Raw genomic sequence first — 26,759 nt, 5'->3', positions numbered from 1 at the left:
GTCACCGAGTGCTCTGCAATATGGCGGCGGCAGCGGACCCGGAGTTACAGAGTTTCATTGAAGCAGAGACTCAGAAGCAGCGCTTCCAAGGACTGGTGCATCAGCTGACGGAGCTGTGCTGGGTACGTGCTCCGTTACTACTAGCCTCCCGGGCTGCACGGATGTGACCGGAGACTGCAGGCTCGGTGCTGTAATCCCTAATGGTGAAGGCGGGCACAGTTCTGTATGTAGAGGGGCACTGCTCTCACACTGTGCTGGCCTATCAGAGAGCGGGGCCCCTGAATGTGTGCGGCCACTCCATTCATTTCTGTGGAGATTGTGGTACTCTGTCTCCAGAACTCCCATAGAAACGCACGTGCAACTTGCTGCTCCATTCATTTCAGGGGGTATGGAGCCCCTGTTCTCGTGATCAGTGGAGGTCCCAGCTGTAGGACCCCCCACTGATTTAATAGTTATCCGCTATCCTTTGGATAGGCTACCCAGAATACCTCTTTAACTTCAAGGGGTTCTGCACTTTCATGTAACTGATGATTAGTGTTGAGCGAACTTCTATTTTAAGTTTGGCGTCTAAAGTTAGGCTTCCGGTTAGCGGAGAATCCCGATATGGATTCCGAATTCCGTTGTGGTCCGTAGTAGCGGAATCAATAATCGGCCATTATTGATTCCGCTACCACGGACCACAACGGAATTCGGAATCCATATCGGGATTCTCCTCTAACCGGAAGCCGAACTTTAGACGCCGAACTTAAAATAGAAGTTCGCTCAACACTACTGATGATCTATCCTCTGGATAGATCATCAGCTTCTGATCGGCGGGGGTCCGACACCAGGGACCCCCGCCGATCAGCTGTTTGAGAAGGCAGCCCAGCAGCGCCGCGGCCTTCTCACTGTTTACCGCCGGCCCACTGACATCACGACTAGTATCAACTAGTGTGGGCGGGGCTAGGCTCTGTTCACTTGAATGGAGCTTAGCCCCGCCCCCCAGTTGATACTAGTCATCAGTGGGCCGGCGGTAAACAGTGAGAAGGCCGCGGCGCTACTGGAGTGCCGCTGCCTTCTCAAACAGCTGATCGGCGGGGGTCCCGGGTGTCGGACCCCCGCCGATCAGAAGCTGATGATCTATCCAGAGGATAGATCATCAGTTAAATGAAAGTGCAGAACCCCTTTAAGGACCGGGCCATTTTTCACCTTAAAGGGGTTATCCCATCTTAGACAATGGGGGCATGTCGCTAGGATATGCCCCCATTGTCTGATAGGTGCGGCTCATGCGCAGCCGCCCTCCATTCATTTCTATGGAGCTGCCGAAAATAGCCGAGCGCTGGCTTGGCTATTTCCGTCGTCCCCATAGAAATGAATAGGAGCTTTGGCCGCGCATGCGCCGTGCGCTCCCATTCACTTCAATGGGAGAGGCGGGGAGCTGTGCCTGATGGTAGACGGACCCCGGGGTCCTCCAGCCACAACTCTCTCCGCTCCGTTCTCCTTGTCGGTGCGGGTCACAGAGGTGGGATCCACACCTATCAGACAATGGGGGCATATCCTAGCGATATGCCCCCATTGTCTAAGATGGGATAACCCCTTTAAGGACTAGACTGACTTTTGCAAATCGGACATTTGTCACTTTATGTGGCAATAGCTTTGGAACACTTTTACTTATCCAAGCCATTCAGAGATTGTTTTCTCGTGACACATTGTACTTCATGATAGTCATAAATTTGAGTCAATATATTTCACCTTTTATTTATGAAAAAATCCCAAATTTACCCAAAATTACAATTTTAATTTCTCAGCTTTTAAAACAGAAAGTGATACCTCATAAAATATTTATTACTTAACATTCCTCATATGTCTACTTTATGTTGGCATCATTTTGGAAATGTCATTTTATTTTTTTAGGACGTTAGAAGGCTTAGAATTTTAGAAGCAATTCTTAAAATTTTACGAAAAATTTCAAAACCCACTTTTTAAGGACCAGTTCAGGTCTGAAGTCACTTTGTGGGGCTTACATAGTGGATACCCCCATAAATGACCCCATTTTAGAAACTACACCCCTCAAGTTACTCAAAACTGATTTTACAAACTTTGTTAACCCTTCCAAGATTCAAAGGAACATGGAGATTAAATAGGGGTGCACCGAAATGAAAATTCTGGTCCGAAACCGAAAATTCAGGATGCCCTTGACCGAAAACCGAAACCGAAACTGCCTTTTTGCCCAAATACTTTTAAAATACTTTTTTTTTTTTTATGATTTTATTAATAATTCTTTTTCATGAATGAAATTCATCTGTGGGTGGCGCTGTTATGGAGAGGGGCATCTGTGGGTGGCGCTGTTATGGAGAGGGGGATCTGTGGGTGGCGCTGTTATGGAGAGGGGGATCTGTGGGTGGCGCTGTTATGGAGAGGGGGATCTGTGGGTGGCGCTGTTATGGAGAGGGGGATCTGTGGGTGGCGCTGTTATGGAGAGGGGGATCTGTGGGTGGCTCTGTTATGGAGAGGGGGATCTGTGGGTGGCGCTGTTATGGAGAGGGGGATCTGTGGGTGGCGCTGTTATGGAGAGGGGGATCTGTGGGTGGCGCTGTTATGGAGAGGGGGATCTGTGGGTGGCGCTGTTATGGAGAGGGGGATCTGTGGGTGGCGCTGTTATGGAGAGGGGGATCTGTGGGTGGCGCTGTTATGGAGAGGGGGATCTGTGGGTGGCGTGGCGCTGTTATGGAGAGGGGGATCTGTGGGTGGCGCTGTTATGGAGAGGGGGATCTGTGGGTGGCGCTGTTATGGAGAGGGGGATCTGTGGGTGGCGCTGTTATGGAGAGGGGGATCTGTGGGTGGCGCTGTTATGGAGAGGGGGATCTGTGGGTGGCGCTGTTATGGAGAGGGGGATCTGTGGGTGGCGCTGTTATGGAGAGGGGGATCTGTGGGTGGCGCTGTTATGGAGAGGGGGATCTGTGGGTGGCGCTGTTATGGAGAGGGGGATCTGTGGGTGGCGCTGTTATGGAGAGGGGGATCTGTGGGTGGCGCTGTTATGGAGAGGGGGATCTGTGGGTGGCGCTGTTATGGAGAGGGGGATCTGTGGGTGGCGCTGTTATGGAGAGGGGGATCTGTGGGTGGCGCTGTTATGGAGAGGGGGATCTGTGGGTGGCGCTGTTATGGAGAGGGGGATCTGTGGGTGGCTCTGTTATGGAGGGGGGATATGTGCACTGTTATGGGCATAACAGTGCACAGATCCCTTTCCCCATAACAGTGCACAGATCCCTTTCCCCATAACAGTGCACAGATCCCTTTCCCCATAACAGTGCACAGATCCCCCCTCCCCATAGCAGTGCACAGATCCCCCCTCCCCATAGCAGTGCCATAGACCGATCCCCCTACCCATAACAGCCCCGGCCCTGCTGCTCACAGCATCACTCACTGCATCTTTATTTTACCTTACAATCGTGAGGCTCCAGTAACTAACAACTCTGCAGGCAGAGTGGAGGGCGGCGTAACGTCACTTACTCACGTGACGCACCTGCTCCGCCCACTTTATGAATGAAGGAGGCGGAGCAGGCGCGTCACGTGAGTAAGTGACGTTACGCCGCCCTCCGCTCTGCCTGCAGAGTTGTTAGTTACTGGAGCCTCACGATTGTAAGGTAAAATTAAGATGCAGTGACAAAGTAAACCGCCCGGCGCCCGCCCGCAGATGGTGGGTGACAAATCCCACACCCCATATTTTCGGCCGATATGTAACAATATCGGCCGAAGTGGATTAGGTGCATTTTCGGCCGATATTTTCGGCTGCCGAAATTTCGGTGCACCCCTAAGATTAAATTTAACTTTTTTGGCAGATTTTCCCTTTTAATAAAAAAAAAATTGTTGTTGTCTTTAACACATCGGAGGTTACCAGCCAAACAAAATGTAATATTTATTACCTTTTGTTCTGCAGTTTATAGAAACACCCCACATGTGGTCGTAAACTGATGTAAGGGCACACGGCAGAGCGCCGTATGTTTTTTGGAAGGCAGATTTACCTGAACTGGTTTTTAGATCTCATCTCCCATTTGAAGCCCCTCTGATGCACTCTTACAGTAGAAATTCCCAAAAAGTGATCCCATTTTGGTACATGTAATTTTTTAATTGCTCTATATTACGTTTTTTGTGAGGCAAGGTAACCAAAAAATGACTATTTTGGCAGTGTTCTTATTTTTTATATTTTTTACAACATTCATCTGATCATGTGCTATTTTTATACAGCAGGTTGTTACGGACGCAATGATATCAAATATGTCTACTTTCTTTGTTTCAGTTTTACATAATAAAGCATTTTTGAGAAAAAAATTGTTTTTGTGTGTCCATTTTCTAAACGCCATATTTTATTTTTATGCCAATCGTCTTGTGCAGGGGCTCGTTTTTTGCAGGAAGAGTTGACGTTTTTATTGGCACCATTTTTGTGTACATATGATTTTTTGATCATTCATTATAACACTTTGTGACCAAAAAATTGTTTGTTTTAGCACAGATTTAATTTATTTTAACAGCGTTCACCTGAGGGGTTAGGTTATGTGACATTTTTATAGAGCAGATCGTTACAGACATGGTAATACCTAATATATGTACTTTTTTCTTAAGTTTTTTACACAATAATAGCATTTTTGAAACCAAAAAAATTATGTTTTAGTGTCTCCATTGTCTGAGAGCCATAGCTTTTTTTTATTTTGTTGACCGATTTGTCTTAGTTGGAGTCTCATTTTTTGCGAGATAAGTTGACTGTTTGATTGGTACTATTTTGGGGGGCATACGCCTTTTTTGATCACTTGGTGTTGCAATTTTTGTGATGTAAGGTGACAATAATGGCTTTTTGGCACTGTTTTTATTTTAATTTTTTTACAGTGTTCACCTAAGGGGTTAGTTCATGTGATATTTTTATAGAGCTGGTTGTTACGGACGCGGCGATACTTAATATGTATACTTTTGCTTTATTTCACTTTAACACAATAATAACATTTTAGAAAAAAAAAATGATGTTTTAATGTGTCCCTGTTATGAGAGTTTTAGTTAGTTTTTTTGGGTTTGTTTTTTGAGCGATTTTTCCTATGTAGGGGCTCATTTTTTGCGGGATGAGGTGACCCTTTTTCTTGGTACAATTTTGTGGGACATATGCCTTTTTAATCACTTGGAGTTGCACTTTTTGTGATGTAAGGTGAGAAAAAATTTTGACATCTTTTTATTTTATTTTTTATGGTGTTTCTCAGACTGGGAGGATCATGTGATATATTTATAGAGCCGGTCGTTACGGACGTGGCAATACCTAATGTGTGTGTTCTATTTTATTTTTTTAAACTTTATGTCCCACTCTGGGACTTCAACTTTTGGGGGTCTGATCCCCTCTGCAATGCATTACAATACATCTGTATTGTAATGCATTGCCTGTTAGTGTATTAATCAGTGTAATACACTAACAGGTTGCCTAGGAGACCGGGCATGGGGCTGGATCTCCTCGGCACCCGTAGAAGGCAGGTCCCGATGCAAGGCATTGGGCAGCCTCTGTACTGCATCAGGCTGCCTTGTCACTCATCGGGTCCCCGTCACAGCAACGCAGGGACCCGATGGGCTCCCTCACCCGCCGCAACCTCCTTCTATGCCGCGGTCATAGAAGGGATACAGCAGGGGCCCGGCTATCAGGGACTGCCGGGCCCCTGCAGTGATCGGGCGGGCGTAGCTCCTGCACCTGCCCGATCAGCCCGCCGTGCATGGTCGGCGGAATGCGTTCTGGCACTGCTTCCCCTGCCGTACATGCATGCGTTTTGTGTTAAGGGGTTAATAAGTAACTAAACCTTTGTTACAATTTTTAATATGTTGTCCCTAATAAAACTATCTCTAATATACTGTATTAATAGATTTTCTATTTTAGACACTTTTTACTTCCCTAAAGCGCTTAAAGAGGACCTTTCACCGATTCTGACATTGTGAACTAACTATCATGACATATACAGCGGCGCCCTGGGATCTCACTGCACTTACTATTATCCCTGGGCGCCGCTCCGTTCTCCCGTTATGTCCTCCGGTATGTTCGGGGACTTGGTTATAGTAGGCCGGTTCTGCTGGGCGTCTCCTTCTTCTAGGCTGTAGCGCTGGCCAATCACAGCGCAGAGCTCACAGCCTGGAAGTTTTTTTTTCTCCCAGGCTATGAGCTGAGTGCTGCGATTGGCCAGCGCTACAGCCTAGAAGAAGGAGACGCCCAGCAGAACCGGCCTACTATAACCAAGTCCCCGAACATACCGGAGGACATAACGGGAGAACGGAGCGGCGCCCAGGGATAATAGTAAGTGCAGTGAGATCCCAGGGCGCCGCTGTATATGTCATGATAGTTAGTTCACAATGTCAGGATCGGTGAAAGGTCCTCTTTAAAACTCAGTTCTCCGTACACCGCTGACAGCTCGATTAACAAAGTATATTATAAATAGTTTTTTTAGGGGCAACATATTAAAATTGTAACAAAGGTTTAGTTAGGCTACTCTCACACTCGCGTTTTGTGGGGATCCGTCATTGACAGATCTGTTCAGATAATACAACCATCTGCATCCGTTCAGAACGGATCCGTTTGTGTTATCTGTAACATAGCCAAGACGGATCCGTCTTGAACACCATTGAAAGTCAATAGAGGACGGATCAGTTTTTCGATTGTGCCAGTGAAAACTGATTCGTTCCCATCGACTTGCATTGTGTGTCAGAACGGATCAGTTTGGGTCAGTTTTGTCAGACGGACACCAAAACACTGCAAGCAGCGTTTTGGTGTCCGTCTCCAAAGCGGAATGGTGACTGATCGGAGGCAAACTGATGCATTCTGAGAGGATCCTTTTCCATTCAGAATGCATTAGAATGCAAACTGATCCGTTTTGGACCGCTTGTGAGATCCCTGAATGGATCTCGCAAACGGAAAGCCAAAGCGCCAGTGTGAAAGTAGCCTTAGGCCTCTTTCACACTTGCGTTGTCCGGATCCGGCGTGTACTCCACTTGCCGGAATTACACGCCGGATCCGGAAAAACGCAAGTGTACTGAAAGCATTTGAAGACGGATCCGTCTTCAAAATGCTTTCAGTGTTACTATGGCAGCCAGGACGCTATTAAAGTCCTGGTTGCCATAGTAGGAGCGGGGGAGCGGTATACTTACAGTCCGCGCGGCTCCCGGGGCGCTCCAGAATGATGTCAGAGCGCCCCATGCGCATGGATGACGTGTCCATGCGATCATGTCATCCATGCGCGTGGGGCGCCCTGACGTCACTCTGGAGCGCCCCGGGAGCCGCACGGACGGTAAGTATGCTGCTCCCCTGCTACACTTTACCATGGCTGCCAGGACTTTAGCGTCCCGGCAGCCATGGTAACCATTCAGAAAAAGCTAAACGTCGGATCCGGCAATGCGCCGAAGCGACGTTTAGCTTAAGGCCGGATCCGGATCAATGCCTTTCAATGGGCATTAATTCCGGATCCGGCCTTGCGGCAAGTCTTCAGGATTTTTGGCCGGAGCAAAAAGCGCAGCATGCTGCGGTATTTTCTCCGGCCAAAAAATGTTCCGTTCCGGAACTGAAGACATCCTGATGCATCCTGAACGGATTTCTCTCCATTCAGAATGCATTAGGATAAAACTGATCAGGATTCTTCCGGCATAGAGCCCCGGCGACGGAACTCTATGCCGGAAGAAAAGAACGCAGGTGTGAAAGAGCCCTTAGTCTATAATGTGTGTTGCAAAACATCGTGGTAAGTTGTGCCCAAATTTGCTGCAAGTTGACGTTTATTTTTCTTGCACAATTTGGCGCATCTAGTTTTAGGGTCTCTGCACCAACGTTGTTTGGTGTTTACCATAAAGAAAACAAACATAGGAACTGCTTGCAGTTTCTTCCATACCGCATGCAGTTTTATGGTTTTTCTATGGTGGCATTTATGTGTGTAAACGCAGTTTATTTTGTTTCCCCCCTGTCTTTTATGGCATTTTATTCCCTACAGAGGAGATGCTGTGTTTTTAACCCCTTGTCGACATGAGATGTACTTGTATGTCACAGCAGGAAGTGACTTTCCACAATCCCCTTTACATATATACCACACTAATCAAGCGTGCCCAGGTGTCTAAGGCTCCATTCAGACGTCCGTATGTGTTTTACGGATCCGCGGATCCGCAAAACACGGACACCGGCAATGTGCTTGCTGCATTTTGCGGATCCGCACATTGCCAGAACTATATAGAAAATGCCTTTTCTTGTCTGCAATTGCGGACAAGAATAGGACATGTTCTATATTTTTGCGGAATGGAAGTGCGGACTCAGAAGTGCAGATCCGCAATTCCGGATCCTAGCGGGACAAAGTCTGTCCCCATAGAAATGAATGGGTCCGCAATTCCATTCCGCAAAATGCGGAACAGAATTGCGGACGTGTGAATGGGGCCTTATAGTACTGTACAGCCTCTCTGGGGCTGTATTCCCCCTTTAATTGGGGCTACTATGTCAGCCTCAGGGTCTCTTCAAATGCTGCTTGGTGCCTTAAAACCAGTTCAGCAAAATCTGCCCTCCCAAAACCATATGGCGCTCCTTCTCTTCTAAACCCTGCCGTGTGCCAAGTACAGCAGTTTGCAACCACAGATGGGGTTTCTGTAAACTGCAAAATTGGGGAAATAAATATTGAGGTTTGTTTTACAGTTACCCCTTGACATGTTAAAAAAAAAATGATTAAAATGGAAAATCGGCAATAGAAAAGCAAAATCTTGAAATTTCACCACCATGTTTTTTAACCCCTTAACCACCTCAGCTCCCCTAGCTTAAACCCCCTTAATGACCAGACCACTTTTTACAATTCTGCACTACACTACTTTCACGGTTTATTGCTCGGTCATACAACTTACCACCCAAATGAATTTTCCTCCTTTTCTTCTCACTAATAGAGCTTTCATTTGGTGGTATTTCATTGCTGCTGACATTTTTACTTTTTTTTATATTAATCAAAATTCACTGAAATTTTTGCAAAAAAATGACATTTTTCACTTTCCGTTGTAAAATTTTTCGAATAAAACTACATTTCTATATAAATTTCTCTATAAATGTATTGTTCTACATGTCTTTGATTAAAAAAAAAATGCAATAAGTGTATAGTTATTGGTTTGGGTAAAAGTTATAGCGTTTACAAACTATGGTGCAAAAATGTGAATTTACGCACTTTGACTTTCTGAGCACCTGTCATGTTTCCTGAGGTTCTACAATGCCCAGACAGTAGAAACACCCCACAATTGACCCTATTTCGGAAAGTAGACACCCTAAGGTATTCGCTGATGGGCATAATGAGTTCATGGAAGTTTTTATTTTTTGTCACAAGTTAGCGGAAAATGATTATATTTTTTTTATTTATTTTTCTTACAAAGTCTCATATTCCACTAACTTGTGACAAAAAATAAAATTTTACATGAACTCATCATACCCCTCAGGGAATACCTTGGGGTGTCTTCTTTCTAAAATGGGGTCACTTGTGAGGTATTTATACTGCCCTGGCATTTTAAGGGCCCTAAAGTGTGAGAAGTAGTTTGGAATCCAAATGCGTAAAAATGCCCTGTGAAATCCTAAAAGTACTCATTGGAATTTGGGCCCCTTTGTGCACCTAGGCTGCAAAAAAGTGTCACACATGTGGTATCGCCGTACTCAGAAGAAGAAGGGCAATGTGTTTTGGGGTGTATTTTTACATATACCCATGCTGGGTGAGATAAATATCTGCAAGCAGCGTTTTGGTGTCCGCCTCCAGAGCGGACTGATGCATTCTGAACGGATCCTTATCCATTCAGAATGCATTGGGGCTTAACTGATCCGTTTTGGGCCGCTTGTGAGAGCCTTGAAATGGATCTCACAGGCGGACCCAGAAACGGCAGTGTGAAAGTAGCCTTAGATGTGGTCGTAAACTGCAGTATGATCACACGGCAGGGCGCAGAGTGGAAAGAGCATAGAAACATAGAATGTGTCGGCAGATAAGAACCATTTGGCCATCTAGTCTGCCCAATATACTGAATACTATGGATAGCCCCTGGCCCTATCTTATATGAAGGATGGCCTTATGCCTATCCCATGCATGCTTAAACCCCTTCACTGTATTTGCAGCTACCACTTCTGCAGGAAGGCTATTCCATGCATCCACTACTCTCTCAGTAAAGTAATACTTCCTGATATTACTTTTAAACCTTTGCCCCTCTAATTTAAAACTATGTCCTCTTGTAGCAGTTTTTCTTCTTTTAAATATTCTCTCCTCTTTTACCTTGTTGATTCCCTTTATGTATTTAAAAGTTTCTATCATATCCCCTCGGTCTCGTCTTTCTTCCAAGCTATACATGTTAAGGTCCTTTAAAGGGTTTCTATCACTTCGTTTCACATATTTAGCTGTCAGACACTAGCGATCCGCTAGTGTCTGCTCTGCCAAACCATCCTAATATAATTGCTTTTGGGGCAGCCGTTTTGCTAAAAAAAAGAACTTTTATTAATATGCTAATGAGCCTCTAGGTGCTATGGGGTGTCATTAGCACCTAGAGGCTCCGTCTACCTTCACAAACTGCCGCCGCCCAGCGCGTCCCTCCAGAATGCGATCCTCCCTGTGAGCGCCTGTATTCGGCACATGCGCAGTGAATGTCTGACCGCTTCCCTGCTCAGACATCTCCACTGCGCCTGCGCGATGACATCATAGTGCTCCGAGGAACAGGCGCAGTGGAGATGTCTGAGCAGGGAAGCGGTCAGACATTCACTGCGCATGCGCCGAATACAGGCGCTCACAGGGAGGATCGCATTCAGCTGGGCGGCGGCAGTTTGTGAAGGTAGACGGAGCCTCTAGGTGCTAATGACGCCCCCATAGCACCTAGAGGCTCATTAGCATATTAATAAAAGTTCTTTTTTTTAGCAAAACGGCTGCCCCAAAAGCAATTATATTAGGATGGTCCAAAAGCAATTATATTAGGATGGTTTGGCAGAGCAGACACTAGCGGATCGCTAGTGTCTGACAGCTAATTATGTGAAACGAAGTGATAGAAACCCTTTAATCTTTCCTGGTAAGTTTTATCCTGCAATCCATGTACCAGTTTAGTAGCTCTTCTCTGAACTCTCTCCAAAGTATCAATATCCTTCTGGAGATATGGTCTCCAGTACTGAGCACAATACTCCAAATGAGGTCTCACTAGTGCTCTGTAGAGCGGCATGAGCACCTCCCTCTTTCTACTGTTAATGCTTCTCCCTATACACCCAAGCATTCTGCTGGCATTTCCTGCTGCTCTATGACATTGTCTGCCTACCTTTAAGTCTTCTGAAATAATGACCCCTAAATCCCTTTCCTCAGATACTGAGGTTAGGACTGTATCACTGATTTTATATTCTGCTCTTGGGTTTTTACGCCCCAGGTGCATTATTTTGCACTTATCCACATTAAATTTTAGTTGCCAGATTTTTGACCATTCCTCTAGTTTTCCTAAATCCTGTTCCATTTGGTGTATCCCTCCAGGAACATCAACCCTGTTACAAATCTTTGTCATCAGCAAAAAGACACACCTTACCATCGAGGCCTTCTGCAATTTCGCTGATAAAGATATTAAACAATATGGGTCCCAGAACAGATCCCTGAGGTACCCCACTGGTAACAAGACCTGAATATACTCCATTGACTACAACCCTCTGTTGCCTGTCCCTCAGCATATGTATTTTGCAGAGCAGATTTCACTGGGATAATTTTAAGTTGCCATGTTGCATTTGAAGACCCCCTGATGCACCCCTACAGTAGAAACTCCCAGAAAGTGACCCCATTTTGGAAACTACGGGATAAGGTGACAGTTTTATTGGTACTTATTTGTAGGGATGTCCCGATACCAGTATCGGGGCCGATACCGGACATTTGCACAAGTACTTGTACTTGTGCAAATGTCGCGCAAATCCAGCATCCTCTTGTACTTTACCAGGTGACCGGCAGGGGAGTAGGTGTGGCGCAGGAGATAAGGGGCTGTGGGGCGCATGAACAAGCCGACAGCTTGGGGCGCAACTTGATGACGTAAGACGCCAGAAGTTGAAAGAATTGCAGGACTTTACTCAGCGTCTGCCTGCAGTCACTCTGTGATGTCTGAGACACCAACTCCTCGTCAGGAGGGCCCGGATCCCTCTGTAAGCGCCATTACTGTGAGTCCCCTGCGGGGGCTTTGAGTGCTAGACACCATTTCTTTTTATGCAAGTGTACTAGCTCTGTTAGCTAACTGGGTGTTGTGAAGGACTTTTATGCAATTGCCTATATGCTTCAGTTTAATTCTCTCCCTGCTATTTTAAGGTCTATATTGTCGGTTCCAAATGTCAAGAATGAATGTATTCGTGTACCGAACAGGGATGTTGAGATTATGTTTGTATGTGGGATAGAAAGTACTTTTCTGAAATTGTTAAAAATTGTAAATGTTTTGGCCAGCAGATAATTGAGCTGTGTGTATTGTCAGAACTCAATTATCTAGTCTGGCCCAGAGGAGGAGTTTTAGGATAATTGAGCTGTGTGTATTGCTAAAACTCAATTATCTAGCCTGGCCCAGAGGAGGAGTTTTATGCTGCATAAAGTGTGAGTTCTATGTACCAGTAAATCAGTCTTGTTCCAGCATTAAGTTTTGACTCATGTGTGGATTATTCGGCGATTCCAGGGATATTCCTACTCGTGGAATATTGGGTGATTTTCTTTTATGAGAAGAAGGGAATGCTTGACGGGGATATTTTCTACTACCGTCACAACTGGTTGGCAGCAGCGGGATTTTCCCTTCTACTTTCCTTTACACCAGGATTCCAAGCAGACACTGGGAACAGTGAATGGTAGGCTGGTACACCCTGCTTAAAAGAAAAACACTGAAAGAACTACTGGAAGTCTGTGGAAGGATTGCTAGCAACAAAACCAAGCGGGTCATTATAGCAGAATTAATGGAGCTAGACCAGGAGAACTTGGTTGCAGCAACGCCAGCAGTACAAGAGATGGGGACACCAGTGATTCAGGAGGAGGAATCACCAGCCAACAAGGCAATGAGAGAGAAGCTAGCATGGTTCGGTCCGAACCCAACCGCGGATGTGGTGCTGAAAGTGATGAACCTGTTAGCGGAGGAGGCTAAACAAATAAGAGACGCAGAGCTACAGTTAAAACTGGCAGCAGTCCAACAAGCAGCCGCACATTCTCCAAACAGTGAGTACAGTACAGCAGACACAAGAAAGATTCCGTTTAGCGCTTTTAAAGCTTTTGATGAAAAAGACTGTGACATTGACAATTACCTGGCAGATTTTGAGCGACAATGTAACCTGCACCGAATAGATAGAGAGTGGGTCTCAATATTGTCAGGCAAACTGTCAGGCAAAGCTTCTGATGCTTTCCGGACCGTGCCAGAGCAGGAGATCCATAGCTACGCCAGGGTTAAAGAAGTGCTCCTGGCTCGTTATGCAGTAACCCCAGAGTCCTACCGACAAAAGTTCAGGGACTCACGCAAAACCATGAAAGACTCTTACGTGGAATGGGCATGCCAGTTATCCCTGTCGGCCTCTAACTGGGTCAACAACAGCCAGGCCACCACCGCAGAGGATATTTTGCAACTAATGCTCCTGGAACAATTTTACCATCACATCCAGACGGATGTCAAAGACTGGGTGAGAGATCGCAGGCCCATGACTCTACCAGAGGCCGCTAAGTTGGCGGATGAATATGCGGTGTGGCAATGTGAACATTGAGGTGTTGTTTCCCCAGGTTCCAGTCCGGGACTTAGGGCATGCTCATGTCCAGGGATCCTATTTAATCCTGCTAATGGATCCTGGGTGTGTCTCACTCTGGAGAGTGTGCAGACAGAGGCCTGGTGAGGCTCTGTCAGTGTGGTCTCAGCTAGGCAAGGCTGAGGGGCCACAAGGCTATGCAATAGCCTGGACTTTGGGGGACTCAGCGACACCCAGGAACAAGCATTGAAAGGTCAGAGTCAGGAGGACTGCTAGACCACAACCCCCTCCAAAGGTACTGCATTTGTTACAGCCTGAGGGCTGGTGGACTGTATGTCTGGGGTAAGCCGCACCTGGTTCCATGTGTGAACGCTATCGTATAGCCGAGTTAGGGATACGATGTTTATTATGTTTAGGTAGAGCCCAGACGGGCAGGCTTTTGTTTTATGCCATGTTGTGTATGAAGAGTGTAAAATAAATTGCACTGTTAGGACCTGAAACCCAGTGTTTATGAAGATCCTTGTGAGAATGACCCCCGAATAAGAGGCGATCCCTTACAGCGGATACTCGCAAGATGAACCCGGTCACACCACGGGTACAACCTCCACGACCAACGGTGCCCTCACACCCACCAGCCGCTAGATACCAACCTCCTAACAGACAGGGGACATCTAGCCCTCGCTATCCACGCCAGGAGGACAATGAACAACGCTGCTTCCGGTGCAAACAGCTGGGTCACTACAAGCAGAATTGCCCCATGGACAACAACACCAGGTCAAATTGGTCTCGACCTGGGTACCGCCCACCGGCAGCAGCCCATTGTGTAGACTCGGCTTGGGATCCCCAGGAACTGGGTCAGGAAGAACCATTGGGCACCCTTTACGAAGCCCTCATGGTACAATCTGATATTACGGACAACAGGAAACACCATTGTCAGCTGGTCATGGTTAACGGAAAAACCGCCCGGGGATTAAGAGACAGTGGGGCAACCATCACGTTGGTACAAAGACACCTTATTAAGGCATCAGAGAAACCGGGGAAATCAATTGCTGTGAGAGTGGCAGGGGGGGCAGTATACCGTATTCCTACTGCACAGGTACACCTAGACTGGGGTGCGGGAGCTGGCAATGTTCATGTGGGCGTCATGAAAGACTTACCTTCTGAAGTCATCTTGGGCAACGACATTGGCCCCCTGACTTCGGCGTTCGCCTCTACCCCCGCTCAGGAGGCCCATGCAGTAACCACCAGAGCACAAAGCCGCGCTGCCGAGAGCCATCCGCTTCCTACTGAGACCCAGGTAAGCCAACCCAACTTACCCTTGACTGTAGAACCCCTACCCTGGGACACCCCAGAGGACTTTGGGCGGGAGGTGACCGGAGACCCTTCCCTCAGAAAGTATCGAGAGAAAGCCAGGAGGGGCCAAGGGGGGTTAGAGAAGGAGCAATTTATCTGGGAGAAAGGCCGCTTGTACAGGCTCACCGAGACCCGGGGTAATACACCAGGGCCTAAGCAAAAACGTCAGCTGGTAGTTCCCCGGAAATACCGGCAGGAGTTATTGAGGATTGGGCACGACGTACCCTTGGCAGGCCATTTGGGAATACGCAAGACAGGGTATCGGATAACCCAGAACTTCTTCTGGCCTGGGGTGTCCGACGACGACAGGGCGTATTGTCAAACGTGCGAGGTATGCCAACGTATAGGTAAAAAGGGAGACCACCCAAAGGCTAAACTAGTTTCCATGCCCATTATTGAAGAACCGTTCACAAGGGTAGCCGTGGACATTATAGGGCCCCTGGCCCAACCTAGCCGTTCCGGCAAGTGGTATATACTCACCATAGTAGACTACGCCACCCGTTACCCCGAAGCGGTAGCTCTCTCTAACATACAGGCTGAGACCGTAGCAGAGGCCCTAGTTAAAGTATTTTCCCGAGTAGGCTTTCCCAAGGAGGTTCTGTCCGACCAAGGTACCCAATTCACGGCCGAGGTAACCCAGCAGATATGGAAAACCTGTGGAGTTAAATCCCTGACACCCACAATATTCACAAAGTTAGTGGTGGAAATGGTCGCTTACCTTCGCAGGGAAGGAATAATTATTATCCCCTACCTCGACGACTTCCTGGTTGTCGGCAGGTCAGAGGAAGAAAATATAGAGGCAACCCAAAGATTCTTTAACGTCCTTGCAGGGTTAGGATGGATTATAAACATAAAGAAATCTTCTCTCACTCAATCCAAAAGGATAAGATTCCTAGGAGTATAATTAGATTCGGACTCTCAAAAGACCTTCCTACCATAGGACAAAGCAGAGAGTCTTATATAGAAGATTGCAGGGTTCAAAAGATCTCGCAAATGCTCCATATGAGAGGCTATGAGTCTGTTGGGAAATCTAACTGCCTGTTTGATTTCAGTTCCTTGGAGCCAGGCCCACTCAAGAATAACAGTTGAATCCTGAAAGAATAGAACGAAAATCAGACTGATTTGGACAGGAAGAGCCAGATACCACAATGGGTGAAGACCGATCTCAAGTGGTGGAAGCTCAGAAGAAACCTCTTTCAGGGAATAAGTTGGTTAAATCAACCAGAGATTCAGGTGATAGCGGACGCCAGCGCCTCGGGCTGGGGCGCAAAAATTAGAGAATTTTTTTCAGGGTACCTGGCCAGAAAACCTAAAAAGTCCTCCAACTTCAGAGAACTATACGCAGGTCTCATGACTCTAAAAGAAGGAGAGTGGCTTCTAAAAGGACATCTAAAAGTTCTGTCTGACAACATAACAACGGTAGCATGTCTAAAGAACCAAGGGGGAACAAGATCCAACCCTCTAGGAGAGGTAGCAAGGAAGATTTTCTCTTGGGTAAAAGAAAATTTCCTATAGTTATCTGCAATCTACTTGAAGGGTTCCGAAAACATAGAGGCAGATTACCTAAGCAGAAGAAGAATAGATGCAGTAGAATGGTCTCTAAACAGGGGCATCTTCCGGGAAATAGTCTCCAGATGGGGTCGCCCAGAGAGAGATCTATTTTCCTCAAAAGAACATGCTCAGGTAGATCTATTTTGTTCCCTAAATCCAAGGGACAAGCCTTGGGCGGTAGACGCCCTTTCAATAAGCTGGAATTGGAGACTGGTATATGCGTTCCCTCCAATACCCCTTATACCCCGGGTCATTCAGAAGATCCAAAGAGGGACTGCTACGATAATCCTGGTAACCCCTCTATGGGCCAAGAGAAGCTGGTTTCCTTTTTTAAAACGACTAGCACTGTGGAGGACCCATGGGAAATTCCTTTCCAGAGGGATATGCTTGTCCAGGGCCCTCTAATACATCCAGATATTCAGGTTAGCTGTATGGATCCTGAGAGCGAAACATTGAGAAGGGGCCCTTCTGAAAAAGTAATCCTCACACTTAAAGCTAGTAGGAAGAAGGTTACTTCTTCCATTTACCTCAAAATTTGGAAAAAGTTTTGTTCCTGGCTGGGTGATGACCATCCCAATACTGCCTCTCCCCTATTAGCAAAATCTTAGATTTCTTACAGAGCGGACTAGAGCTAGGGCTAAGGCCCAGTACGCTTAAGGTGCAGATATCTGCTCTGAGCACCTTCTTTGACACTAGCCTAGCTGAACATAGGTGGGTAAGGAGATTCATTAAGGCAGCGGTTAGATTGAGACCTACTCTAAGGTCCAGAGTTCCCACGTGGGATCTGAACACGGTACTTGAGAGATTAACAATGCCTCCTTTTATTCCATTATCTAATATTTCGATAAAACACCAATTCCTAAAGACTGCCATCTTAATAGCTATAACTTCGGCTAGACGTATTGGGGAGTTACAGGCCCTCTCTTGCAGAGAACCATATCTTCAAATTCTGGAGGACCATATTCGTCTGAGATTAGATCCGGGGTTCTTGCCCAAAGTGGTCTCTTCCTTCCACCGAGACCAGGAGATTTTCTTGCCTTCCCTTCCCAATCACCATGAGAAGGAGGTGGAAGACAAGATGAGACTCCTAGAAGTTAGAGATACGGTTATTCATTATCTCAGTCATCAGGGAATTCAGGAAGGACGATAACTTGCTGGTCCAATTCTCAGTGAAGAATAAAGGGAAGAAACTTGCAAGATCCTCTTTAGCCAGTTGGCTTAGATCCACTATTGAGTGCTGTTATTCCATTCAAAATAAGTCCTACCCGGGGGTTGTTAGGGCTCATTCTACCACGGCCTCCTCTTGGGCAGAAAAAGGTGGAGTATCCTTGGATCAGATCTGTAAGGCCGCAACTTGGTCTAGTGTAAATACTTTCATTAGACACTATCGCCTTAGTCTCCCTGATTCTCATTATGGCCGTCATGGTGGATGAGGTGGAAAAAACTTAATTAGCCTTACCGGTAATTCAGTTTCCTTGAATCCACCATGAAGGCCCATACTAACCCCGTTGCAAAAATAAAAATAAAAAAATGTATCTAAAATATATAAAAATAAGAAGAAAAAAAAGAGAAAGGAAAGGAGGAATCCTTTTGTCGTGGGTATGAAGTAATATCCTATTTTTCTGTTCACCTACCATGGTAATTTGAGGGGGTAAAGGGGTGGGGGGAATTTAAACTCTGCGTGTTCCTGCCCCTACGCTGGTCTTTGTCACGTCCACCTGCCTTAAGGGGTTAATTGATACCATTCTAGCGTGTGTGACTTTTTGATCACGTGTTTTTTTTGTTTTTAGAAAATGAAGCGACCAAATACGGCGAAAATCCATTTTGCCGTTTGGGGAAGATATTTTTATACTATGGGCATCATTTTCGCACGTGGCGATACCCATGATATATAGATATATAGATATATATAGATATATATATATATATATATATATATATATATATTATAATATTACAGTTGCAAGAAAATGTCAACCCTTTGGAATGATATGAGATTGGAGGTGTTGCTTACAGCTGCCCTGCCCTATAAAAAACACACACCAGTTCTGGGTTTGCTTTTCACAAGAAGCATTGCCTGATGTGAATGATGCCTCGCACAAGAGCTCTCAGAAGACCTACGATTAAGAATTGTTGACTTGCATGAAGCTGGAAAGGGTTATAAAAGTATCTCCAAAAGCCTTGCTGTTCATCAGTCCACCGTAAGACAAATTGTCTATAAATGGAGAAAGTTCAGCACTGCTGCTACTCTCCCTAGGAGTGGCTGTCCTGTAAAGATGACTGCAAGAGCACAGCGCAGACTGCTCAATGAGGTGAAGAAGAATCCTAGAGTGTCAGCTAAAGACTTACAAAAGTCTCTGGCATATGCTAACATCCCTGTTAGCAAATCTACGATACATAAAACACTAAACAAGAATGGATTTCATGGGAGGATACCACAGAGGAAGCCACTGCTGTCCAAAAAAAACATTGCTGCACATTTACAGTTTGCACAAGAGCACCTGGATTTTCCACAGCAGTACTGGCAAAATATTCTGTGGACAGATGAAACCAAAGTTGAGTTGTTTGGAAGAAACAGACAACACTATGTGTGGAGAAAAAGAGGCACAGCACACCAACATCAAAACCTCATCCCAACTGTGAAGTATGGTGGTGGGTGCATCATGGTTTGGGGCTGCTTTGCTGCGTCGGAGCCTGGACGGATTGCTAACATCGAAGGAAAAATGAATTCCCAAGCTTATCAAGACATTTTGCAGGAGAACTTAAGCTGTTCAATAAAAACATGGTAACATTTAATTCTTTGTGTGTTTATTAGTTTAAGCAGACTGTGATTGATCTTCATCTAAGTCATAACAATAGACAATCACATTTTATAACTAATTTGTGCAGAAATCCGTATAATTCCAAAGGGTTCACATACTTTTTCTTGCAACTGTGTATGTGTATGTATATATACACTCGCCTAAAGAATTATTAGGAACACCTGTTCTATTTCTCATTAATGCAATTATCTAGTCAACCAATCACATGGCAGTTGCTTCAATGCATTTAGGGGTGTGGTCCTGGTCAAGACAATCTCCTGAACTCCAAACTGAATGTCAGAATGGGAAAGAAAGGTGATTTAAGCTATTTTGAGCGTGGCATTGTTGTTGGTGCCAGACGGGCCGGTCTGCGTATTTCACAATCTGCTCAGTTACTGGGATTTTCACGCACAACCATTTCTAGGGTTAACAAAGAATGGTGTGAAAAGGGAAAAACATCCAGTATGCGGCAGTCCTATGGGCAAAAATGCCTTGTGGATGCTAGAGGTCAGAGGAGAATGGGCCGACTGATTCAAGCTGATAGAAGAGCAACGTTGACTGAAATAACCACTCGTTACAACCGAGGTATGCAGCAAAGCATTTGTGAAGCCACAACACGCACAACCTTGAGGCGGATGGGCTACAAGAGCAGAAGACCCCACCGGGTACCACTCATCTCCACTACAAATAGGAAAAAGAGGCTACAATTTGCACAAGCACAGCAAAATTGGACTGTTGAAGACTGGAAAAATGTTGCCTGGTCTGATGAGTCTCAATTTCTGTTGAGACATTCAAATGGTAGAGTCCGAATTTGGCGTAAACAAAATGAGAACATGTATCCATCCTCTGATGGCTACTTCCAGCAGGATAATGCACCATGTCACAAAGCTCGAATCATTTCAAATTGGTTTCTTGAACATGACAATGAGTTCACTGTACTAAAATGGCCCCCACAGTCACCAGATCTCAACCCAATAGAGCATCTTTGGGATGTGGTGGAACGGGAGCTTCGTGCCCTGGATGTGCATCCCTCAAATCTCCATCAACTGCAAGATGCTATCCTATCAATATGGGCCAACATTTCTAAAGAATGCTATCAGCACCTTGTTGAATTAATGCCACGTAGAATTAAGGCAGTTCTGAAGGCAAAAGGGGGTCCAACACCGTATTAGTATGGTGTTCCTAATAATTCTTTAGGGGTGTGTATATGTGTGTGTGTGTGTGTGTGTGTATGTGTGTGTATATAATTATTATTATATTTTTTTATATATATATATATATATATATATATATATATATATATATATGTTTTTTTTTTTTTTTAGTTTTTACTTTTATTTTGGGGAAAGGTGGTGATTTGATTTTTCCATAGGAAAGACTGTGCAGCAGCCTCCTGTCATTCTGTAAGACAGGGGCTGCTGCACACAAGCTCCAGCTCCTCCGATCGCTGCATGTAATTTCCGATATTTTGCATGCTCAGATGCCGTGGTCATTCCTGAAGTATAAAATGTCCAACCGGCATTACCACCGGTTGCGAATATTAGCCGCTGGTGTCTGCTGTATGAAACGGCAGACATCCCGTGGCTATGGCACCCTTACATACTTGTAAACATTTATCAAAAACTGGCTTAGTGGCCCATAACAACCAATCAGATTCCATATGTCATTTTTCAAAGCTTCTTTGGAAAATGTAAGGATCAACTTGATTGATTTCTAAGTGCAAATAAGCCAGTTTTACTTAGTATCTCTAGTTACTAGAGATGGGTTGTTGATACTAGGGTTGTTTCGGGTATCTACACTGCGTGCAGAATTATTAGGCAAATGAGTATTTTGACCACATCATCCTCTTTATGCATGTTGTCTTACTCCAAGCTGTATAGGCTCGAAAGCCTACTACCAATTAAGCATATTAGGTGATGTGCATCTCTGTAATGAGAAGGGGTGTGGTCTAATGACATCAACACCCTATATTAGGTGTGCATAATTATTAGGCAACTTCCTTTCCTTTGGCAAAATGGGTCAAAAGAAGGACTTGACAGGCTCAGAAAAGTCAAAAATAGTGAGATATCTTGCAGAGGGATGCAGCACTCTTAAAATTGCAAAGCTTCTGAAGCGTGATCATCGAACAATCAAGCGTTTCATTCAAAATAGTCAACAGGGTCGCAAGAAGCGTGTGGAAAAACCAAGGCGCAAAATAACTGCCCGTGAACTGAGAAAAGTCAAGCGTGCAGCTGCCAAGATGCCACTTGCCACCAGTTTGGCCATATTTCAGAGCAGCAACATCACTGGAGTGCCCAAAAGCACAAGGTGTGCAATACTCAGAGACATGGCCAAGGTAAGAAAGGCTGAAAGACGACCACCACTGAACAAGACACACAAGCTGAAACGTCAAGACTGGGCCAAGAAATATCTCAAGACTGATTTTTCTAAGGTTTTATGGACTGATGAAATGAGAGTGAGTCTTGATGGGCCAGATGGATGGGCCCGTGGCTGGATTGGTAAAGGGCAGAGAGCTCCAGTCCGACTCAGACGCCAGCAAGGTGGAGGTGGAGTACTGGTTTGGGCTGGTATCATCAAAGATGAGCTTGTGGGGCCTTTTTGGGTTGAGGATGGAGTCAAGCTCAACTCCCAGTCCTACCGCCAGTTTCTGGAAGACACCTTCTTCAAGCAGTGGTACAGGAAGAAGTCTGCATCCTTCAAGAAAAACATGATTTTCATGCAGGACAATGCTCCATCACACGCGTCCAAGTACTCCACAGCGTGGCTGGCAAGAAAGGGTATAAAAGAAGAAAATCTAATGACATGGCCTCCTTGTTCACCTGATCTGAACCCCATTGAGAACCTGTGGTCCATCATCAAATGTGAGATTTACAAGGAGGGAAAACAGTACACCTCTCTGAACAGTGTCTGGGAGGCTGTGGTTGCTGCTGCACGCAATGTTGATGGTGAACAGATCAAAACACTGACAGAATCCATGGATGGCAGGCTTTTGAGTGTCCTTGCAAAGAAAGGTGGCTATATTGGTCACTGATTTGTTTTTGTTTTGTTTTTGAATGTCAGAAATGTATATTTGTGAATGTTGAGATGTTATATTGGTTTCACTGGTAAAAATAAATAATTGAAATGGGTATATATTTGTTTTTTGTTAAGTTGCCTAATAATTATGCACAGTAATAGTCACCTGCACACACAGATATCCCCCTAAAATAGCTAAAACTAAAAACAAACTAAAAACTACTTCCAAAAATATTCAGCTTTGATATTAATGAGTTTTTTGGGTTCATTGAGAACATGGTTGTTGTTCAATAATAAAATTAATCCTCAAAAATACAACTTGCCTAATAATTCTGCACTCCCTGTAATTTTTGATACCCAATCGATACTTTTGTCCCGGCATCTATACGAAAGCAGGATTTTCCTTTTAACGATACTAGGCTGCGCTACGGCACAGCCCATGATCAGAGAACATGGATCGCACTGCTCTCAGCGCGCTCATGTTCCCTTAGCTGCACGGGGAGAAGGAAGCAGTCTCTCCCTCCCCCCTGTGCTGCTGCCACCAGTGGGAACGAAGAGGAGGGGAGGGTGCACTGCGCCACTAATGATGACTAATGTTTAATACGTTAAAAATACAGGAGGTAGAAACACATTGCCGGCACCCGACCTCTGTCAGGGCGCTGCAATCCGCGGCAAGGGGTTAACTGCTGCTGATCGCAGCGCTCTGTAAGAGGTCGGGTCTCTGCAATGTGTATCTTCCACTGGCTGTATTTGTATTAAACGTTAATTATCATTGGTGCGCAGTGCGCTCCCCCAGTATTAAAAACATTGGTGGCGCAGTGCGCCCTTCCCCGCCCCCAGTATTAAAATCATTGGTGGCAGTGGCGAAAGAGTTGCCTCACCTCCTCTCATTGGTGGTAGTGGCAGCTTCTGATCGGAGCCCCAGCAGTGTAATCCTGGGGCTCTGATTGGTTACCATGGTAGCCAGGATGCTACTGAAGCCCTGGCTGCCATGGTAAGCTCCCTGCTGCTGTTTGCACTATGCACAGGGCAGCAGGGAGAGTGTGAGATCCTATTCACCCTAATAGAGATCTATTCGAGTGAATAGGACAAGGGATTAAAAGATCCCAGGTTCTAGCCCCTAAGGTGGGAAATAGTTATTAAATAAACAGGAAAAAAAAAAAACACACCAAAATATTAAGTATAAATCACCCCCTTTCCCAATTTTACATATATGTGTATTTATTGTTTAAATATTTTATATCACCACTTCCGAAAAGTCCAAACTATTAAAATATTTTAAAAAAATCTATGCAGTGAACGCTGTAAGAGAGAAAAATAAAAACCACGCGATTCGCCTTTTTATAATTTTTTTTTTATTAGTTTACCTTGTTTCCCCCAAAAATAGGATAGGACTGTTCGATTATGTGGCGGACATTCCGTAAAATGCGGAATGCGCGTGGCTTTTTTTATTTTTGAATGGTATCGAGCATTGCAATACTTGTTTATGGTATCGAAACCGAAAATTGGCTTCTACCTCACAGGTTGTTTTTTTTTTTTTTGCCTTCTTTTGGATCAACTTGCAGGATAACAGGCCGAAGTGGATGGACAGATGTCTTTTTTTTAGCCTTATAAACTGTTACTTTTACTAGGTTAATGGTTTTGACAAATACCCCCACTGTATTTGAAATGGCCCCATTTTAAGGTACATATGCATTGTACATTTAAAAAAATAATAATTATGGAGGGGGTGGGAAAAAAAATAGCAATTTTTTTTTTGTGTTCAGTGTGGTACAAATTTATATATTTTTCGTGTTTTCAGTGTCACAATAGCAGAATTTTGAGTGCGATACAAGCCTTCTCCACTGCTGAGCTCCACCCCCTCCTGCCCTGTCTCAGGTTTTTCAGCTCTTGTGCAGCACCATACCAGCACAGCCAGTGTGGGGTCTGCTCCAGGTTTAATGACATGAGTAGCACGGACTGATGAGGCTGCACATCCTGCGCTGATACAGCACTGCGGAAGTAAAGATTCAATATCCAGATTAATCGTCAGATGCTTAAATAGAATTAATCTGATTAATTCGCCCTTTATCACCCACCCTAGTTAAAGGAGTTGTCCAGCCTTTAGTAAGTGATGGATAGGCCATCACTAGCTGATCGGTAGGGGTCCGACACTCCGCATCCCCAGACGATCAGCTGTTTGGGTGTAGGTATATTGGAGCCAGAAATGCACAGCGACCTTGTAGTGGAGGATGCTCGTTACTTCAGAACTGCTCCCATTGAAGTCAATGCAAGTAGCACTGTAGTAACAAGCTCCCTCCACCACACGGTTGATGGTGCTTAGTAGTTCTGTCTGCTGACTACCAGTGATGTAGCTACACCAGAATAGCTAATTGTTGGGGGTGTCAGACTCCTGCCGCTCAGCAGTTGAAGGCTTGAGGATAGACACTCGCTTAGTAAAGGGTGGATAAACCCCTAAAATAACTTTTTAGGCTAATCTATCTGTAATGACAGCACTCCTTAGTTCATAAGGAACCCAGTGTTTATTTTGCCGGCCATGAGTGTACCACATTCAGTGTCACAAATGCAAATTTCAAGGCTATAATTGATGAGCCTTTTATCAGGTACAGGTGTGAACAGCGCCTCTCAGCGTGGGGGCTTCATGCCAAGTGAGGCAGCCGTGCCCACGTCTGCTTGATGGAAGGCTTTGACCGTTATATCCTGAGATGTTGTATTAGTGACATTGAATGTGGTGCGCTCAGCGGTGGCATTATAAATGACATTGATTTAGGGCACATGCACTGGTCCGTTGTTTTGCGGTCTGCTAATTGCGATCTGCGAAACGGGGATACCCCTAATAGAGTCCTATCCTTGTCTGTAATGCGAACAATAATAGGACATATTTTATTTTTTTGAGGAACGGACATTTCCGTTTTTTGCGGCCCCATTGAAGTAAATGGTTCCTTCTTTAGTGTTGAAATAAATGGTACTGTCTTTATAGGAAGATTGGATTCACCAGGTAATGGGACAGGTTTTGAAGATGAGCTACCACATGTGCTGTTTCCACCCGGAGTAGTTGTCTGATATGTCCCTATGACACTGCCTGACCTGTTGTATGTGCACTGGCATCTGTGTTATTCCCATGTTCATATGTGCCCGCATTGCTGAGAAATGACAGGGGCGTTGTCTTTACAGCTAGAGGCCCTGCTTTCTCTGCAACTGCCGCGCCCTCTGCACTTTGACAGGTCCAGGCAGGTATGATCATGGTCCTGTCAATCAAAGTGGAGAGGACGCAGCAGTTCCTGAGAGCTGAGCCTTATGCCAAGGCGTTGGCATATATTAAAACTATCTTTTTTTTCAGCAATGCAGACACATATGAACATGGGACCAACACGGATGCCTTCAGCTGCCAAGTGCACATGTAACAGGTCAGCCGGTGTCATAGTTACAAATCTAATGGCAGATGCCCTTTAAATAAATGTTTTTCCTCCTCAGTAATGATGCTGATGTCTTAATAATCTTTATGTAGCACCAACCTATCACACAGCACTTTACAAATCATAGGGTACATGTACAAACAAAATCAAACATAGTAACAAACTAATCAACTATTGAAATAGGAGTGAGGGTCCTGCTGAAGAGCGTACCATCTATGAGCCACGTATTCCTATTTGATATTGTGCTGCTACCGATGTAAAACATGGTTGATGATTATTTATGTTTCACATTTTCCAGGAAAAATGTATGGAGAAACCAGGACCAAAGCTGGATGCTCGATCTGAGGGCTGTTTTGTGAACTGTGTGGAGAGGTTTATAGACACGAGCCAATTTATCCTGAACCGATTAGAACAGACTCAGAAGTTGAGGGGAACCTTTTCTGAAAGCCTTATTGACTGAGGATTGAATAAATTTCCAACCGATCAAAGCAGATGTCCTTGTCTAGTGATCTGCGTTATTCAAAGGCGACTTCTGTTTGTGGACTGCTCGCTGTTTTGCCTGAAAAAGATATCAGATGTGTCTGCGTTTGCGAAGGCTTTCCAGATGAAACTCCATTGCTTGATATGTCAAAGAATATTGAGTGGTTCACAGATGCAAAGAAGGATATCATGAAATATGTAACTTACCATAATTTTTTCAATTCATTTCTGACATTAAACAGAATTTTGATTGTACTTGTTTAATTTGTATTTTTTATTTTTTTTTACTGCAAAGTACATGGTAAATATCTTAGAAGCCAGTAACCCCTTCCCAACAACCCCTATACATGTACGGTGCATGAGCTTCCACATTGGGCAAGTACAGCTCCTGTATGGTACATGTAAAGCACAATCAGTACGGGGGTCTCAGTTACTGACAGACCCCTGCTGTAACTGCTG

General features: G+C 45.1%; 1 protein-coding gene across 1 annotated transcript; it reads left to right on the top strand.

Annotated features, from left to right (window-relative positions):
* On the top strand, window positions 1–26,555 carry TIMM8A (translocase of inner mitochondrial membrane 8A). Its single transcript, XM_040442820.1, has 2 exons — window positions 1–122; window positions 26,119–26,555. The coding sequence occupies exons 1-2, from the start codon at window positions 21–23 to the stop codon at window positions 26,278–26,280; spliced, it is 264 nt and encodes an 87-aa protein (XP_040298754.1). The 5' UTR covers window positions 1–20; the 3' UTR covers window positions 26,281–26,555.
* Window positions 26,556–26,759: the final 204 nt, after the last annotated feature.

Source organism: Bufo bufo, chromosome 8, assembly GCF_905171765.1.
Source record: "Bufo bufo chromosome 8, aBufBuf1.1, whole genome shotgun sequence".
NCBI classification, from domain to species: Eukaryota; Metazoa; Chordata; class Amphibia; order Anura; family Bufonidae; genus Bufo; species Bufo bufo.
This window is presented reverse-complemented; position numbering and strand designations above follow the sequence as displayed.

Excerpts from the sequence above, each read along its gene's own strand:
- TIMM8A (XM_040442820.1), top strand. The coding sequence starts at position 21 with ATGGCGGCGGCAGCGGACCCGGAGTTACAGAGTTTCATTGAAGCAGAG. Across the intron at positions 123-26,118 it reads AGCTGACGGAGCTGTGCTGG|GAAAAATGTATGGAGAAACC; the intron begins GTACGTGCTCCG and ends CACATTTTCCAG.